Source organism: Sciurus vulgaris, assembly GCF_902686455.1.
Source record: "Sciurus vulgaris genome assembly, chromosome: 2".
Lineage (NCBI taxonomy): Eukaryota > Metazoa > Chordata > Mammalia > Rodentia > Sciuridae > Sciurus > Sciurus vulgaris.
In genome coordinates this window covers 38,357,534-38,376,231 of record NC_136462.1, presented here as the reverse complement: position 1 = coordinate 38,376,231, position 18,698 = coordinate 38,357,534, and the positions used below count along the sequence as shown (strand labels likewise).

Below are 18,698 nucleotides of genomic sequence, written 5' to 3'. Positions count from 1 at the left end.
GTTTCCCACATGAGGGACCTTGGATGATTTGACATTCCTTTTTCACTCACCTTGAGAATAGGGCCTTGGGTTCTGTCATCTTAAGGAATGAGGGAGATTGAACAGCTACAGTTTGGGAGGAAGAAGGTGTTATTCTGGGAGTGATGGTAGAGGACAATAAAGGAGAAAAATCCCCTGATTCATAGATCTTGGGTCAAGCGTGGGTAGAAAACAAAAGTGTTCCTTTTTGGTCTTGAATTCTTGGGGAAGTAGAATATATCAGAGCTCTGAGTTTGTTTCGGAAATATGATGACAGTTTCCCAATTTATCATAGTTGCCTCTGAAAATGAATGTTTTAAAGAATGCTAATTAGCATGCTAATTAACATTAGAGATACACATATCAACTGAATATCAGCATATCAGTATAAGGCTGAATCCAAATATCACCATTACCGAATGAACTTTTAAGATATAAGAATAATACAGCTCAGTCATGGAGTACTTGTGTGGCATGCTCAAGGTCTAGGGTTCACTCCCCAGCACCACACACACAAAGATATAAGAATAAATCTGGGGGCTGGAGGGGTAGCTCAGTGATAGAGCCATTACCTCCCATGTGTGAGGCCCTGGGCTTAGTCCCCAGTACTGAAAAAAGGAAAGAGGAAAAAAAAAAAAAGAATAAATCTGAAATTTATCAGCTTTAAGTTTTTACAATTTTAATATTTGACATTTTAGTCATCAGAATTTAAAAGCCTGACAGTACAATGTGGAAACAGACCCTCACTGTTAGGTAAACTGCATGTTCAGATTTTAGCAGTAAATCCAGATGATGTGGCTTGTTTGTGTTTCTGAGGTCATGATGCTGATCAGATGTGACAGAATCACATGCGCTGCCAGGACCACTGGTCACGCGCAGGTATAGGATGCATGCAATGGTGCTGAAGCAGGCATTCACCTTTCCAGCCTTCCAGAAGCAAGCTGAATAGCGGATTTGGCTGAAATTCAAGGCTGGAGTGGAATGTTGGCGTATTCTACAATCAGTCCCTTCCCAAAAATGATTTTCCTCTACAGCTGTGAGATGCGCATCCTGTCCTGGAGTGAGATAATCAGCCCCCAGGGGTTTTTTTTATTTTTATTTTTTTGTGGTGCTGGGGAAGGAACCCGTGGCCCTGTATATGCTAGGCGAGAGCTGCACCACTGAGCTGTATCCCAGCCCCCAAGGACCTTTTTGATCATATTTTTAATGATTTTGTTTGTCAGCATCCTGCTTTCTTGTGGAATTTTCCTTTCCCCATGAATATGCTCCTTCTATATACTAATGAACTTACCCATTTCCATTTATTTAATTAACTTTAATAAGAATCTGAAATTCATAAACTGGGCACACATACACTCACATATAATTTTAATAATTGTTTTTTCATGGACAAAAGTGAGAAAAACCAACAACGTCCCTGAGCAGACAGGTCCCTGGAGATTAAGTGTTGCAGTGGCTTTGAAGCCAGCGCCACACGGAGTGAAGGCTGTCCAAGCCCTTCTCACAGGGCGCCTGCCTGACCTTCACGTCTTGTGCTGCTCCTGCATGTGCTGCTATTTTAGAACTTCCCAAATCCCGAGCAGTTAGTAGATGTTATTCTTTCTTGTTTTTTCCAAGGTCCTTACAAACATGTTCACCCTCCCTTGAGTTGTTTATTACGTGCTCAGTGATTACTTTTTGACCAGAGAAGCCTGTTTTTAGTAGGTGTTCAAAGTTCCCAGGTGCCAACAATGAAATGAATCCATTGTCCTCTCTTTTGTCACAGCTAACCACACGACGCCCAGAGGTGGTCCAGGTTTAGGGGAGGAACCCACTCTGCTGGGTTCACTTGAAGTCTTTCCCTTTTTTTTTCTCCTCAAATATTTTTTAGTTATAGATGGACCACAATACCTTTATTTTATTTATTTATTTTTATGTGGTGCTGAGGATCGAATCCAATGCCTCACACATGCGAGGTGAGTGCTCTACCACTGAGCCCCAACCCCGGTCCCCCCTTTTTTTTTTTTTCCTCATTCATTCTGCAGCAGTATCTGGAGGTCTCCAAAGGACAGATACTCTGCTGGGCTTGGGAAGCAGGTATGAACAAGGCTGGCCCTGGTCCAGCCCCTGCTAGGTTCCTGGTCTTTGCAGGAGGTGGACATTAGCAGGTGAACACAAATACGTATTACCAGCAGCATGCTCCAAGAGTCACAGCCAGGATCTTACTTAGGTTGAAAGTCAGGGTCCCCCCAGAGAAAGTGACATTTAAGCTGAGCCCTGTAGGGTGAATAGGGTTGTTCCACCCAGGGAACCGCATGTGTGGCAGTCCAGAGACTGCAGAGAACAGAGCTCAAAGGAGGCAGTGTCTTGAAGCCCCGTGGGCTGACCCAAATAAGAAATACAGTTTACAGGGCTGGGGAGATAGCTCAATTGGTAGAGTGCTTGCCTTGCAAGCACAAGGCCCTGGGTTTGATCCCCAGTACTGCAAAAAAAGAAAAAAAAAAAAGAAAGAAAAAAAGAAATACACTTTACCACACCACCCAGGACAAGTACTCTCCTCAGCGTACTTACCTGAGTCAGCTCGTGTGTCCTTATCCTGCTCCTGCACCACAGGTGTGCTGCCCATGCTGCCCGTGCACACGCGTACAGAGCCTGTCTTGTTCTCCTCCATCTCCTTGGCTTTTATTGGCTCTGGGGCTGCAAATCAAGGAAAATGGGGAAGAGCTTCAGCTTTTCCTTAACTTCCAATTTGGATTGAGTGAGCTGAGAATAAAGGAGTAATGAGGGAATTAGTCAGCGTGGGCAGCCACAACTGAACACTGACGCTGGGTTTTCTGAAATCTGGAAACTTACCTTACGGTTCTGGAGGTGAGGAATCCATGATTGAGACACCAGCAGGATGGATTTCTCCCGAGGTCTGTCTTGGGGCTTGCAGGTGGCCCTTTCTCTGTGCTTCACCCCATGGTGTCTCTCTTCTTACGAGAACACCCATCTTACTGGATTAGGGCCCCACCTTTGTGCCCTCATTCAACATTAAATACCTCTAAAATGGTGCTGTTTCCAAACACAGGCATGTGGGTTTTAGGCTGAACATAATTTAGCCTGAGAGTATAGTTTCTGACTGACCAAAAGAAACTGGATGTATGTCCCTTCAGATTAAAAGACATAAACCTGAGCATGCAGATGTGTGTGCGTGTTATATTTATGATTAAGTGGAAGAGAATGAAGGAAATTTCCATTGTGGAAGTGGTCATTGAAAGACCATTGGCTGTGGCTGGAGTTTGTCTTTGGATAAAATCAACTGGAAAAGCTCAGCAGTTCCTCTCCAGCAGGACTCCTTGGGCCTGGTTTTCTGTGGGTAAGGGTCAAGGTGAGGGTGAGCTATCAAGGGCTTATCTCTATGCTAGCCCAGGTCGTGTCCCTAGGAACCAATCCAAGGCAGAATAAAGGGTGATGGAGGATTCCTTCAGTTAGAGCTCATTTAATATCTTGGGTTTTTTTTTTTTTTTCTCCCTCCCTTTTGAGTTAAGATCTTGCTGTGTTGCCTAGGCTGATCTTGAACTCCTGGGCTCAAGTGATCCTCCTGTCTCAGTCTCTGAGTACCTGGGACTACAGGTGTGTGCCACTGTGCCCGGCTTTTAACTTCTTTTTTTTGCTTGTTTCGATAGTTTTTGTTTTGTTTTGTTTTTTGCCTTGTTTTTTGAAGTACTGGGGGTTGAAGCCATGACCTCGCTCATGCTAGTCAAGTGCTCTACCACTGAGCTATACCAACAGCCCTTTTTTAGTTTTTATTTGGGGACAAGGTCTCCCTGATTTACTGTGGCTAACCTCGAACTTGCAATTCATTTGCCTCAGTCTCCAGAGTCAGTGAAATTACAGGCATGGGCCACTGTGCCTGGCGGCTTGCATTCGCTTAGTTGTTTAACTCAGCTATCTATAAACACCCAGTCCAGGACTGGGGATGTGTCTCAGTGGTAGAGTGTCTACCTGGCATGCATGAGACCCTGGGTTTGATCCACAAACACACACACACACACACACACACACACACACACACACACACACAGAAAAACAAAAGCAAAACCCCCCACCCAGTCCTTTAGGAAAGGCAACTGTGGGCTGAGGGTCCTTTGCCTGCAGGTGCATGGGAAGGCTGAGAGAGGTGATGGAGCAGAGCAGACAATGCGTTCTCTGTCTGGCCTCTTGTGTGCTTGAATTCCAACTTTTCCTTTGAGGTCTGTCGTTTTTTTAAATTGAAGGGACATAGATGCATGGAGAACAGTCTCCTGTGGTCAGTGAGAAACTAACCTTACTGTATTCCTTTATTTCTCCTGTTCACATGACATATGGTTGCTTGGGAGCTTGCTGGTAGATGCCAACAGTACACGTGATCTCTCCTCACTTACGAAGTTACAGTGATTCCAATAAAATACGACCCCTGTCACCCAGTCCCAGCATTAAGCTTAGGATCCCAGACTTTTTTGTTATAAGAAAGTCAGTGCTCTCCTGCCTGACATTTCTAGATGAGGCTGCTAATATTCTCTTACGGTATGGAGTGTTCTCTTGTCTCTACCCTGGGTCTCTGCCTCTTGAAGTATTAAAACATTGGAGTTCTTTTGACCATTTTTCAGATAGGGAACAACAGACATGTTGAAAACCCTGCTATGAATCCACTGAGAATGAGTCAGGAGTTCCAGCTCTGAATCCTGTGCATCCCTCGCTTCTTGCCTGCCCTTGGTAATGTCTGTCAGGCCCTCCTGGTTCCTCTTGTCCGTCAGACCTGTCCTGGCCTTGGTTTCTGACCTGCTCACCCTGGCCAATCATGGTGAGCTGTTTTAGCATTTCACTTACCTCTTTCCACACCCTTCCTCCTCAGCCTTCCTGCTCTTTCTAGTTCTTCCTGTAGCATCCCACTAACTGCTTCTGCTAAATAGTCCCAGCAAGGTTATCAAGGAAAAAAAAAAAAATCACCTGACGGTGTCCGCTGACTGGCTGCACCAGATTTTACACCACTTAGCTCCCCCTCACCTTCACCAGCTGCCTTGCACGCCTTTTATTTGTCTGTGGAGACTCCCTAACACATTCACCACTGAGGCCAATCCACAACTCTCCCATGATCTTGCCTCCTAGTTCCTGAGACTGTCTCACATGAGTTTCCTCTGTCGCCTCTTCCCCGCTTCAAAGCCCTGCGTTTGCCTGGCTTCATACTCTGACCCATCATTTCTGTCTTCAAGGATGTAAAGTCTTCCATATTGCCAGGCTCATATCTCCTATTGTCCAAAATACTTCAGTAACTTCCTTTAAAATGACATTATTTGGCTGAGTGCAGTGGCGAATGCCTATAATCCTAGTGGCTTGGGAGGCTGAGGCAGAAAGATCCTGAGTTCAAAGCCAGTCTCAGCAAAAGCACGGTGCTAAGCAATTCAGTGAGATCCAGCCTCGAAATAAAATAGGACCGGGGCTGTGGCTCAGTGGTCAGTGCCCTTGAGTTCAATCCCTGGTTATCACCCCCCCCCCCAAAAAAAGACATTATTTGCCTTAGTTTCTTCATAACAACTTTAATGAGATGTAATTCAATATCACATGATTCACCCATTTAAAATGTAGAATTCAGTGATTTTTTAAATATAATCAGTGTGTGCAACCATCGACCACAGTTAATTTTAGATCATTTTTATTATCACCACCCAAAAGAAATCCTGTACCCTTTGGCCATCACTGCCAGCTCCACCATCTCCCTTAGCCCTGGGCTGCCCCTTATTGTACTTTCTGTCTCTAGGGACTTGCACATTCTGGACATTTCCCCTAAGTGGAATCGTGGTATTTTCTGGAGAGTTGTCTTTCTCTTGGCTTGTTTCAAGGGTTGTCCATGATAAAGCATGGTGACTGCAAGTTGCTCTTAGATTTAAAACCAGATTCCTTAATGCACTTACAAGTCCCTGTGATCTGACACCTCCCTGCCTCTCCAGGCTGATTTGTCTGCTCTCCCCCTTGCACTTTTGCTCCAGCTGTTGAACTAAACTAACGGACACACCATGGTGTCCTTTTTTTCCGGCTAAGTCATGTCCTTCCAGCCTTAGCCTCAATAGTCTTCCCTTTGGGAAAGTTTTTCTGCCCCTCCCTGCCCTCCTGCAAGCCGTCAGCCCACCGCACTTCCCTGATCTGTGTTGGATTCTTCACTGCCTGTGCCCACCCTGGAGCAGTCAGCCTGGACCCCAGCATCAGATGCTGCCTGCACTGAGCTGGTGTTCACCTTCCAGAAGAGAAACAGTCTGGCCTCTTCCTTTGTAGTCTGCCATCACCACTCCCCTGAATGCTCAAGGTCACTAGCCACACTGCTGTCTGTTGTCTTTTTTCTCATTTGTGCTGTGACATTGGTCCCTGTTAAACACCTCCCAAAATTCTCCCTCCCCTCATTGCCTGTGAAATGACACAGCCTTTGTCCTTCTCCTGCTCCTTTCCTTCACTGAGGACTTATCCTCCTCCAAGTTTCCTTTAAGGATGGTTCTTGCCACAGTTCTGTGTTAATACTTTTCTTTCTCTTCTCTCACCTTCTGTGACTTCACCTGTCACTGCTTGCAGATAAGTATTCCCATTCCGTCTTTCCGTCTGTAACTGTGATCCCTCTTCTGAGTCTTACATGTTGCCTTAGCCCATTTTTTTGTTGCTATGACAGAATGCCTGAGACTGAGAAATTTACAAAGAAAAGAGGCTTCTTTTGGCAGATGGTTCTGGAGGCTAGGAAACACAAGAACATGAAGCAGCTCCAACTGGTTGGCTTCTGAGAAGGACCTCATACTGTTTCAACTCAGGGTGGAAAGCGCAAGGGCAGGTAGGGCACATGGGGAAGAGACAAAACATGACCATCAGCCTCATTTACAACAGCTAGTTCTCTTGAGAACAAAGCTCTTCTGAGAAAGTCTCTAATCCCTTTTAATGGCAATCGCTGCTTACAGAGCCTACCCCCTGCAACACCCTTAAGAATCATATTTCAACCTGAGTTTCGGAGTGTGCACACCATGTCCAAACCATAGCATGTGTGTGTCCAGCAGCACTCACCTGAGTATACTTCCGGTGCCTTAAAATCCACGTGTCCTGAAGTCCCCAGGCTGGCCTGGGCCCTTTGCACTTGCAGGGTCAGCTCTACCCAGCTGCTGATCCCTCCCCTCAGCCCCGCCCACCCCTGTGCTTGCACTTGGCTTAGCAAACGTCTGCCGCCCTCAGATACTTTCTCTGAAGCACAGTTCTGGTCAATTTTTTCTGTCTGCTCATAGCTCTTCTGGGCTTCCTTTTTGCTTACTGAATTGAGTGGAAATTCCTCAACTAAGATCTCAGATCCCTATAAAAAGGGTCCCAGCTCCTGTTCTCCCGTTCCCTCCCATATTTAGGCCAGATCTCCCTTCTATTTCTCCTTTTGTGCGCTTCATGCCTGTGTGGCAACACAGTCACATTACGTGCCCACAGTTACTTTGACTTTAATCAAAATTTCTCCCTCCACTAGGGAGAAATTCTGCCTCTTCTGTATAGACTTTGCTGATCTCTCTTAGTGAGATGCTCTCTTCCCCTTTGAACCAAAGTAGTATTTTTTTGTTTTTCCTCTATGAAACCTACCCTGTTTCCCCCCTTAGTTTTTAGTCATTACTTACCTCATTTCCATTACTGAATCGGGAGACTTTTGGGTGAGAGACTGCGTTTGGGGTCTTATTTTTTTATTTTTTTTGTGGTACTGGGGATTTGAACCCAGGGCCTTGTGCTTGTGAGGCAAGCACTCAACCAACTGAGCTATATCCCCAGCCCTTGGGGCCTTATTTTTGAGCATGAATGGTGGGAGTTCTAAGTTCTAGACACAGTTGGGGAGTTGCCTACCTAGAGGGGGGCAGTGGCTCTTCTTCTTTTTGTTTCTGCAGTCAGCAAGCACAGTGACCACAATCTCCACAATCTTTTCCTTTTTCTTCCTTTCATAATCACACAGGCACCTTTTGCAACACAAACTAGAAGTGCTGCCTTTGTCTTTGCCTGTGCAGGTGGCCATGGGCGGCACATTCCTTCTTAAAGCCAGTACTGCTGATGTCTGCCAAGGACATGGCTGGCTGCAGAATACAAACGCCGCTCTCCAGCCAGGCCGGGTCAGCATGTGGGAGGTGGAATTTCAGGGAGGGAATAATGGATGGATAACTGAGGGGCAGGCCGGGTACAAAGTATAGATCTTGAAGAAGTGATCCCAGAAGAAATGACAGTGGCTAAGCAAGACAGGGAACAGCAAGACTCAAAGAATGAAGCCAGTCCCAGTGGTGAACACAGCAACTTGGAAGACTGAGGCAGGAGGATCACAAGTTTGAAGCCAGTCTCAGCAACTTAGTGACACCTGGTCCAAAATTTTTAAAAAGTTAAAAAGGATTGGTGATGTAGCTCAGTGATAGAGCACCCCTGCATTCAATCCTTAGTACCAGGGGGGAAAAATTTAAACATGGAAAGTTAACTTGTTTTTAGTTAGAACCTGAGGAGCTTTCTGGGTGGATCGTCACTGCCGTGGCTGTGGGTGCTCACTGCAGCTTTTCAGTTAGCCCAGGGTCACCTCTTCAGACAGTCTTGCTTAAGAACATCTGCCAGCCTGATTCTCAGTCACTTTAGACACTGAGATGCGGGCCTCTTTTTCCTTTGGAGGTGCAGAAGTGCTGGGCATCTATTGAATGCCTGTGGGACATGTACTGAAGCTGCATGTGTGTGTGTGTGTGTGTGTGTGTGTGTGTGAGATTAGTGGAAACTGGATCTCCTAGCTAGGCTTATAGGCTCTTTCTCTTTCCAGGCTTATTTTGCAGAGAGAGAAGCACTTCCATTATCTGAAAAGAGGTCTTCGACAACTGACAGATGCCTATGAGGTAAACACATGTTCTGCAGACTCTGTACCAAGTTCTTGACCAAGTGTCGCTCCTTTTGTACTGTTTGAATGCAAAATGCTATCTGGCCTGACCTGTTGGAGATTCATTCATACCACATGGCTCTGGCAGGAACCTGGGTGAGCTGAGATTCCCTTTCCAACGGGGCAGAACCAAATCTCCCATTATCTTGTCACCTCCCAAAGCTAGTAGATCACCCTTGATGGGGTGTGGCTTTCCTCCACCATTCAATCACAGCTAAGCAGTTCACATACTTTCTCTTGACTCCTGGGCAGCTAGCTACTAAAAGTCAGTTACCTAGTCATCCCTAACCCTTGCCCTGTAAGCCCATCTAATTTCTGAATGGACCAGAGGACCAGGACACTGTAGCCCCAAACTCTGAGTGGATCTCAGAGCCCTAGAGTTCATGGAGGAGACTTGGGCTGCAGCTAAGAATGGGCCTGAGTGACAGGCAACAGTTGAATGTGAACAGGAGGGCTTCAGTCTCCCTGCCCCATTTTACATGCAGTGGATCTACTTTTAGTCTACTTTTTTTGGGGGGGGTTCCATATTTGATTATGTATTTTCCAACTAGAATGCCCATTGGGCCCACGCAGGCAGCATGAGTAAGTGAATTGGCCTGAGTGGAGACTGGCGTGAACCGGAGGCCCCCTGCATCTACCCTGTTCCTCTAGTTGATGCCATTGGGAAATGAAGACCCAAGCTTGCCAGATTTTCTTTTTTTTTTTTTTTTTTTCCCAAATGAAGCCAGCAATCCAAATGGTTATATGATTTTCCCATCACATTACAGCCAATTCCAGTTAAACAAACCAACGAAGCACATCCACAGGCTAGATTTGGATTGTGGGCGCTCGGTTTTCACTCCCAATTCAATCCTCAGTGGTCATCCCTTGTAACCATGAGGTTAAATGAGAGGTCATGAGGTAGGTCAGTCTTTATACATAAGCAAACAGGGATAGAAAGATAAAGTAAATTATTCCAATAGCTAGTAAGAGGAAAAGCTGGGATTCAAACATAGGCCAATTCTTAGGAGTGTGTTCAGTGGCCCACCAAACTGCCCACCACATGGCAGGTCAACCACAGCTCAGACCACCAGCATTTTTTAAGAGGGTGGCTTGGTCCAATGGAAAGACCATCAAATTGAGAGTCTAAAAGCCTAGGTTCTTTTTTAAGCTGTGACAGTTACTGTTTTTATAATCTGGGAAAATGTAGCCTCTCTGGACCTCTTTTATATATTTAATCCAAAACAGGGGCACTGTTACTACCTGTCCTGTGAGCCTTGAGTCCCACTAACCATGTGTGACTTACATTAGGATCAAGATCTATCTCCCTGTCACTTTTGGAAACCTTGGCCGGCTCCCCAGGCAGAACTGGTTTCCTCCTCCATGTGCTGCCTCAAGGCCGTTTCTGCCCCTGATAGCATTTGTCAGGGTGTATGTACACATGTTCCATCTTGTTCCAGAAAGACAAGAGGTAAACTGTACTTATGTGATTGTCTAATGCCCTCTTTCTCAACAGATAGCCATGCACATTCTTATTGCAACCATTTCTAGAATCAAAACCAAATTTCATTTATTATCATGCCCCCAGTGTCTATGCAGTGCTTGGCACAAGTGGATACTTATCAAATATTGTCAAATCCATGGGTGGGTCTATACTGGGAAAACAGCAGCCCTTAACCTGCTGGTGTGTCAAGTCCTTCCTTAGATGCCTGTCAGGGAAGGAAGGACCCACTGGGTTTAAGGTCAACTTTTTTTTTATTCCATTGTCCTCTTCTCACAGATGGTCATTTCAGTTCCTGGCTAAGGCCACAAAGCATTCATCCTCATTCATTGATTATTGTCCAAGCAAGGGTGCCCTCCCAGTCACCAGGCTGTGGGGAGCAAGACAGATGTAGCCTTGTCAGCAGTGTCTTGGAATCATTCTGAATAGGGGTGTGTTTTTTCCCCGTCCCTCTCAGTGTCTGGATGCCAGCCGCCCATGGCTCTGCTACTGGATCCTGCACAGCTTGGAACTGCTAGATGAACCCATCCCCCAGATAGTGGCTACAGAGTGAGTCTGGCTCTGGGGAACCTGGGGTGTTCTCTGGAATTGCATCTTGAATTTGGGGTTCTTTTTGTTTTGTTTTGTTTCTGTTTCTGTTTTATTTGTTGTGAATGAAAAAAAAGCCAGAGTGCTACAAAGAAACCCTTGCCCTTCTGACCTCCAGCAACTTCCTAAAACTCCTCCACTTCAGAAGCCTATTGTAAGCTGGTGGGTAGAACAAGACTTTGAACTCCCAAGAAAAGGATTCTGGTTTTTTCTGTGCCCTTTTCTTTTGCCTCTTGGCTCTGGTCTTTGAGAAAAAGACTTCGTCATCAGCTCTGGGAGAGATGATTTCACCAGAAAGTACAGTTTGTGTTTGCATAGCTGCTGTGGGGAACGCCTGCCTGTTCAGTGAGCAGAAATCCATCTGCTCCTTCCATAAACACCTCAGGGAAGTGCCTCTTCCCTGTGCCAGGAGGGGCAGTATAGCTCTTGATGGGACTGGATGGTTACTGCTTGGAATACCTACGTCATAACTCCATTTTCTTAAACCTCTGATTGATGACTAGAGATCTAAGCAACTGAGATTCCTTCTAAGCTGCTAGTGGAGATGGCATTCATGGAATGGAACCTCATTCTTAGAAACTCATCACAGTTTATATCTTAAGAAAAAACCTGATCTTTACTCCAGTCTTAGGGATACTTGGGCTAGGAAAAGGCAGCCCAAATCCAATCCAAAGGATTGGATCCAAGAGGTCCTCTGAGAGCAGGCATGTAATTCTGGTTTGTTTTCCTCTGGTACCCCCAGAGCTTGAGGGCAAGGAATCTGGGTTTAGAAGCTCCAGAGCCAGGTTTGTTTTTCTGTGCCCAAGGTGTCATCTGTGCCAGGGCTCATGGAGGCTCACCAGACTCCTCCCTGGTCACAGTGCCCCTGCCTTGGTCACATTGTCAGGTCAGAAGAACAGAACTCACATTGTCTCATTCATTCTCTCTTAACAATAACCTCTCATTCTTGCTTTCCTGGGCAGGGTGTCTTGTGATGAATGTGGATGGGGAAGATAATAAAACATTAGGCCATTAACCCTTGTGATCATACAGTGCTTTCTGAGACTGAGGGAAAATGTGTACTGTTTTTATCATCAGGATGTTGCAGCAAGCCTACTTGCTTTCAGCCCTGAAAGTGGAGTTGGACAGTTTCTGCAGTAACAGGAATTTAATTGTCAAAGGCCCATGTGTTTTTGAAATACCAGTCGGGGGTTGGGGGTTGTTGGGAAGTTTTTTCCCCACACCTACACAGTCAGGATGTACACTAGGAGAATGGGAAAGTTGCACATGAGAGAAGTGAAAATAAATGGGAGGGGCTGGGACTTCACTCAGTGGCGGAGGCTCACCTGGCATCTACAGGGCCCTGAGTTCAATACCCGCCCCATCCCACCCCACCAAAAAAAAAAAAAAAAAAAAAAGAAAAAGAAAAGAAATGAGAGAATTCTCTGAGGGTACAAACAAGTAGAGGAGGGTGTAGATCAGTTTGAAGTGGGGATACAGAATAAGGGGGTTCCTGCAGTGGAAGAATTCAAGTCAATATTGATTCTGAGTTTTTTTCTAGGTTGTAGAGTTGGTATTTTATTGTTGAGGCTTTTTTGAGGAACTAAGTACTCAGAGATGTTTTGTGGCAACATCAAAGAGAAAGAAAGGACCCTTTAAAGGACTTTTCACAGTGAACGCCTGGAAGCAACCTAAATATCTACAGTTGGGGATGCATTAAAATTTATTTAAAGCTTAAGTAAATTATAGTGCAATACATACAATGAAATATTAAGCAATGAAATATTAACATTCAAAATTTTATATATCTAAATGTTTATTTGCATATAAAATATTTATATAAAGAGATGTGATATGAAAACAGATATTCAACTTTTATAGATTAAAAACAGATGATTGATTAAACACAGAGAAAAACCAGAAGGATACATGCACACGTGGCAGTAGTTAATTCTGGTTAGCGAGGTTAAGGATGCTTTTAAAATGTTCTTTTCTAAGCTTATTTGCCTTTTGTAAAATTTCTGCAGTGGAACTTTATTGTTGTGTTATTAAAAGAATATTGTTGTGTTTTAAAAATAATGAACTGACTTATTCTAATTTCAAGAACACTTAGTAGTTAGTGGCAGAGAGTTCCTGCTTCACAGCTGCCTTAAAAGCTCTACTGTGGTTCTTCTGAGCCTTGAGTTAATGACCTTTTAAAGAATGATAGACTTTCCAGTAAATGGTACTGCATTTTGTTTTGTTCTTAGCAGGCAATTAATACTAGGTGCAATTAATCCTAGCTCCAACATATAAAGAAATATAAACTATTTTTAGTAAGATTCAGAGCAATCTTAATGACTTTTATAAATTTTTTTAAGACTAGCTGCAATAACAATGTCTTTTTATTTATTTATTTTGCAGCAGGGAAAAGGAATGCTTTGAAGCATGTTCTGTGTTTTCCCTCATTCAAATACTAAGCCGACCCAGCAGTGGAGAGTTGAGCTGTGGAGTTTATTAGTTGCCTGCCCTCTTCCCTGCCCCAGCTGGATCCACACACACTACACAAGCACAAAGCTTTCTCTCACTTTCCTATTTTGTTCTCTTGTACTTTCGTTTGTTTAGGGAATAATATGACAAGCCTGACAAGCTGAGTTCCCTCTAGTGGACGAAATCACTTCCGTCAGCTGCTCTGACTGCTGACCAAAGTCAGCAAGGCCAGGCTTTTATTACTGATGGTTTCAGATGTTTCAAGAATAATGTATTCATAGGTGGGAATTTAGCTTGCCTCTCTTAAGAGGTTATATGTGTATTTATGTGTATGTTTACAAAAATAAATTGATATTTGGAGACCATTTTCTTTGCTGAATGATTTTAGCATTGAAGGGAGCATCCTTTAATGAGAATCCTATGCTTTTTTATTAAAAAACTACTGTAATGAAACAAAATCCAAATCACAGACCATTGATTGTACCATTAAAGTTAGGTTTTAAACTTTGATAAGAGCTCAAACATTTTAGAACTTTGCAGCTTATAGAGTGTTTTGGGGGAGTACTGGAGATGGAACCCAGGGATGGTCTACCACTGAACTTCACCTCCAGCCCCAAGAAGCATGTTTTGTTATTGCTTGTTACAGCTCATGGACCCTAATCTCTGGTCCTTTTCCTGCTGTGTTCCTAGTCATTTCCCATCCTACATTTATATGCTTTCCACACCCTTCATCCTGTCTTTCCCAATTATATTACTTGCTACTTGTACGTTTTTCCTTTGTTTTATTCTTAGGGGCTTCTGATTTGTTTCCCTGCTCATTTTGTATCATTTGCTTATTTATCTTACCTACTTTGAATCCTTCATCCCCATAAGTGACGATCCTGTCCAGAGACATCCACTTCCGATTAGGCCTTAACCATTCATCACCCGAAGCCCCATAAACTCCTTATCAGGCTGACAGCAGATCCTCTTGCTTTGAACCTGATCCTCTAGTAGGTTCTACATACTCTTTAATGGTCGAAGAATAGAGCCACAGACCTTTCCATGTTAATGGGAATGTTCTGTAAATTGTGTGCTCCACTGTGGCAGCCATTAGTCAAATGTGGCTATTGAGCACTTGAAATGTGACTTGTGTGACTGGGTGCTAATTTTTAAATTTTAATTAATTTAAGTAAAAATTTAAATAGCCTCTGGGAAGGGGGAGAGATACTAGAGTCTGAATTAGAATACGATATATACTCCATGCTTGTATAATTATATTAAAATGGATTCTACTGTTATGTATAACTAAAATGAACCAATAAAAATCATTTATGTAAAATAACTATTTTCTAAAAGAAAAAATTAGTATGGCATTGTTTTACATCTTGAAAATCTTTTAAACAGCTGGTCTACTAAAAGACGGCTAGATTCTAAAAAAAAAAAAAATTAAATAATCTCAAGTGACTAGGAGCTACCTGCAGAACAGTGTAGGTCTGTCCCACTGTAGATCTAGTCCAGTGCAGAACAGTGCAGATCTATCCAAAATGTGGTTCCCAGACCAGCAGCATTTCCCTCACCTGGGAGCTTGTTAGAAATACAGAATCTAGTTCTGAACTAGAGCTACAGTGTAACAAGATCCCCAGGTTATTTCTATACACACTCAAGTTTGAGAAGCACTAGTAGTTGGGTGAACATTGGAGTTACATAGGGAGTTTAAAAAAAAATCACCACCTGGATCCATCTTCCATGATTCTGTTTTAATTGGTATTAGGTGTGGCCTGGGAGCTGAATTTTTAAAAATATCCCCCAAGTGATTCTAATTGCACAGCAAAGACTTGTGCTAAAACCTGGTGGGTATTTGAACCACATAGAAATATGGAAGCAAGGCAGAGGACCAGGCTCTTCTCCACTTGAGCAAGTTTGGACCTTCATTATTATTATTATTCTTTTCTTTTTTTTTTTTTTTTGCAGTGCTGGGGATTGAACCCAAGGCCTTGTGCTTGCAAGGCAAGCACTCTACCAACTGAGCTCTCTCCCCAGCCCCTGGACCATTATTATTATTATTATTATTATTATTATTATTATTATTATTTTCCCTCCAGGGCTGAGGATTGAACACAGGGCTTTACGATTGAGTTACACTCCCAACACTTCTTATTTTTTACTTTGAGACAAGGCTCACTCAAACTTGTGATCCTCTTACCTCAGCTTCCCAAGTTGCTGGGATTATAGGTATGCCCCACAGTGGCTTCTTGGACCTTTATATTCTTTATTAGCTCTCCAATGATTCTTTTACATTTATTTTGGTTTGAAAATCCATCATCTAGAAGATACTTCTCTCTTGGTTATTGTAACGTAAGCTAGAATAAAAGTCTTGTTGAATGTTAAAGACAATTGATCTCCATCTAAGATACATATATCTGTAGTGTATCTAAATGAATGTTTTTCACAAACTGTTCCACTCCTGGTGTTTGTGCAGTGTTTCCTGCCTGGATTTTTTTTTTTTTTTTTTTTTTTTTTACTGATTAGTGAATATTTGTTCTCTAAGATAAACTTTTCTTTCCCTTTTGATAGACTGAAGTATCATTGACATTTTAGTTTTCAAAATTGCTAAGAAGTCTGCTAACAACAGCTGGTATCTTCATGGTCAATTTGCCAGTCTTAAGGTGCAAGTTGGAAATACTCTGGATCAGAATGTTCTATAATGCGAAAGTGAGACTCAAGAGAAGCCCCACCTTCAGTTCTCTAGTACAATCCTAGTCAGTCAGATGCAGGGAGTCAGCTGAGAGGGCCATTGGCATGGAGGGAGGATATCAAGGTGTCTGGTACATTCAGATCCTTGCTCATTCCAGACTTTAGGCTACTGGGTCAAGGCTGTTGCATTCAGCATGATTTTATCTCAGGAGCTGGGGAAGGGAATAACTAGGTGATTCATTTTCTTTCTTATTTTTAAAAATGTATTGGTAAGCTTTGCTTGTTCTTTTGGGTTGTTTGTGGTACTGGGGATTAAACCCAGGGCCTCACACATGCCTGGCGAGCATTCTAATGCAGAGCTACTTTCCCAGCCCCAGCCTAACACCCTACCTCCCACCTGGGGATTAAATCCAGGTGCACTCTACCCCTGAGCTATATAGAGCCCCATCCTTTCTTTTTCTTTTTTGAGACAGGGTCTTGCCAAGTTGCCCACAAACTTGTGATGTTCCTCCTCAGCTTGAGTTTCTTGGATTACAGTTTTATACCCTAGCCTAAGTTTTATATCAGCTAAAACTTTTCATTTTTGTGGTACAGGTAGCTTTTTTGGTAGGCTATTGAGGCTAGCCTTTGTTAGAACTTGAGCTTATTAGCTATTTTTGGAAAATGGCATCATAAGAATTAAAGTTGATTTGGAAAATATGTTGAGAGCAATTACTTTATGAAAACTTTTTTAATACAAGGAATTGAACCCAGGGTGCTCTGCTCCTAAGCTATATCCTTGACCCTTTTTATTTTTAAGAACAGGTCTTGCTAAATTGTTTAGAGTGACCTCTAATTTGCAATCCACTTGCCCTAGCCTCCTGAAATGCTGGGATCACAGGTCTGTGCCACCACACCTGGCTATGAAAATTAATTTCTATGAAAAATAATGCATAGTTGTCTTCCTTCTCCCTTCAGTTTCAGTCCTTGTGTTTACTACAATAAAATTTTAGGTGTAAATAGAAGTGAATGGGTCTCATTTTAACCTGTGAGATTTCAAAACTCAAAATAGCACATCAGGAGCACTTTCTATTGCTGCCCCTGCCCAGATAATGGAAGGTCTGAAATCAAAAGTAATCAAACATGATGCAGGAATGCAGTAATACACTGTTTCTGTGGAAATCAGCCTATGTGGTCTCTCTTGCATCAGTGGATAAAAAATAAAGACATGAAAGAGCCCAGAAGAGAAGTCCTTGTGTACTAGAGACAGGTTTGCTGTCTCGTCCATGGAGGTTTTTCCTGATAGGCAGGCTGTGGCCTAATGAGTCAGGAAGCAGTTTGATAACCAGGGCCTTTCCAGAGCGCTCCTTCCCAATGACCCTCAGAGGACCTTGGACACATAGGAGCTCTCTTGCTTTCACCTAAAGCAAGTATGGAACTTCAGGGCAGCCTGGCTTTATGTTCAGAGGCAAACCCTCCATAAATGGTTTCCCTCAGTGAGGGAACAGGGGCCTCTTTGGATCAGTATGAAAAAGTCTCCCAGAGCCCTGAGACTGTGATACTTTCTTGTGATGTGACTCAGTTGTGCTCCTCTTGAGTGTGCTATGGCTGGCAAGCATGTGGACCCCCTGCCCCACAAAGACAGGCTCCACCAGGTTCTTGTTTCTGTCCTGCTGGTGGGAACACAAGGCAGCAGCCCACTGGGGCGGAGCGGCAGTGGGAGTAGGCAGGTCTTTCCAAGAGCTCGTGGTTGGCCTAGGACAGGGGTCTGGACCAGGACGGCCTGCGTGGAAAGCAGCAGTCGAGCTCCAGGTTCTAGACAAAATTCCAAGACTGTGAAATCCCAAAGGCAGAAGGAAGCTGGTACCACAGATCCAGGGTGGCAAGTTGCTGGGAAAGGTTTGGTCAAGGAGCACATGAGTCTCTTACCCTCAGGCCTACGAAGGGTTGTTTCTTCTTAGCCTCATTTATCTTCGCCTCATAACCAGGCAGATGCTTAAATGCAAAACTCAGGAGGGCATACTAAACTGATGACAGCTGGGTAGAAAGTTAAGCCCTTTTGGGCATTATGTTCAACAGGTGGGTGGTAAGGGGTATTTTTTTCCCCCCCTTTTAAGGGAGGAGGAATGATTGAAAAGGCATGGAATCTGGTGGGAATTTTGTATTTTGAAATTAATGCTCTCTGACTTTGTTTTTCCCTTTGGCCATGTACCTAGTGTGTGTCAGTTCCTGGAGCTGTGTCAAAGCCCAGAAGGTGGCTTTGGAGGGGGCCCTGGGCAGTACCCGCACCTTGCACCCACATATGCAGCTGTCAATGCCCTGTGCATCATTGGCACTGAGGAGGCCTATGACGTCATTAACAGGTACAGCCAGAGCCAGCAGTGGCAGAGACCCTGAAGGGCTCCACACCTGCCACACCTCACTGACCATTGCCTTCTTCTGTCCCCTCCCTGCCATTTCTCAGAGAGAAGCTTCTTCAGTATTTGTACTCACTGAAACAACCTGACGGCTCCTTTCTCATGCACGTTGGAGGTGAGGTGGACGTGAGGTGAGTGGGCGGCTGTATCAGGAGCTTGCAGAACTTATCTGTCATTAGAGATGCCATGCCTA

General features: G+C 43.9%; 1 protein-coding gene across 3 annotated transcripts in view; it reads left to right on the top strand.

The window, feature by feature from the left end:
* LOC306653953 (protein farnesyltransferase subunit beta) overlaps positions 1–18,698 on the top strand; it is an 81,733-nt gene that overhangs the window by 23,487 nt on the left and 39,548 nt on the right. For all 3 annotated transcript variants that reach the window (XM_079127113.1, XM_079127114.1, XM_079127115.1), the window contains exons 3-6: positions 8,804–8,876; positions 10,855–10,946; positions 18,305–18,451; positions 18,553–18,636. In XM_079127113.1, the coding sequence (XP_078983239.1) occupies positions 8,804–8,876; positions 10,855–10,946; positions 18,305–18,451; positions 18,553–18,636 (396 nt within the window). The remainder of the gene's footprint in view (positions 1–8,803; positions 8,877–10,854; positions 10,947–18,304; positions 18,452–18,552; positions 18,637–18,698) is intronic.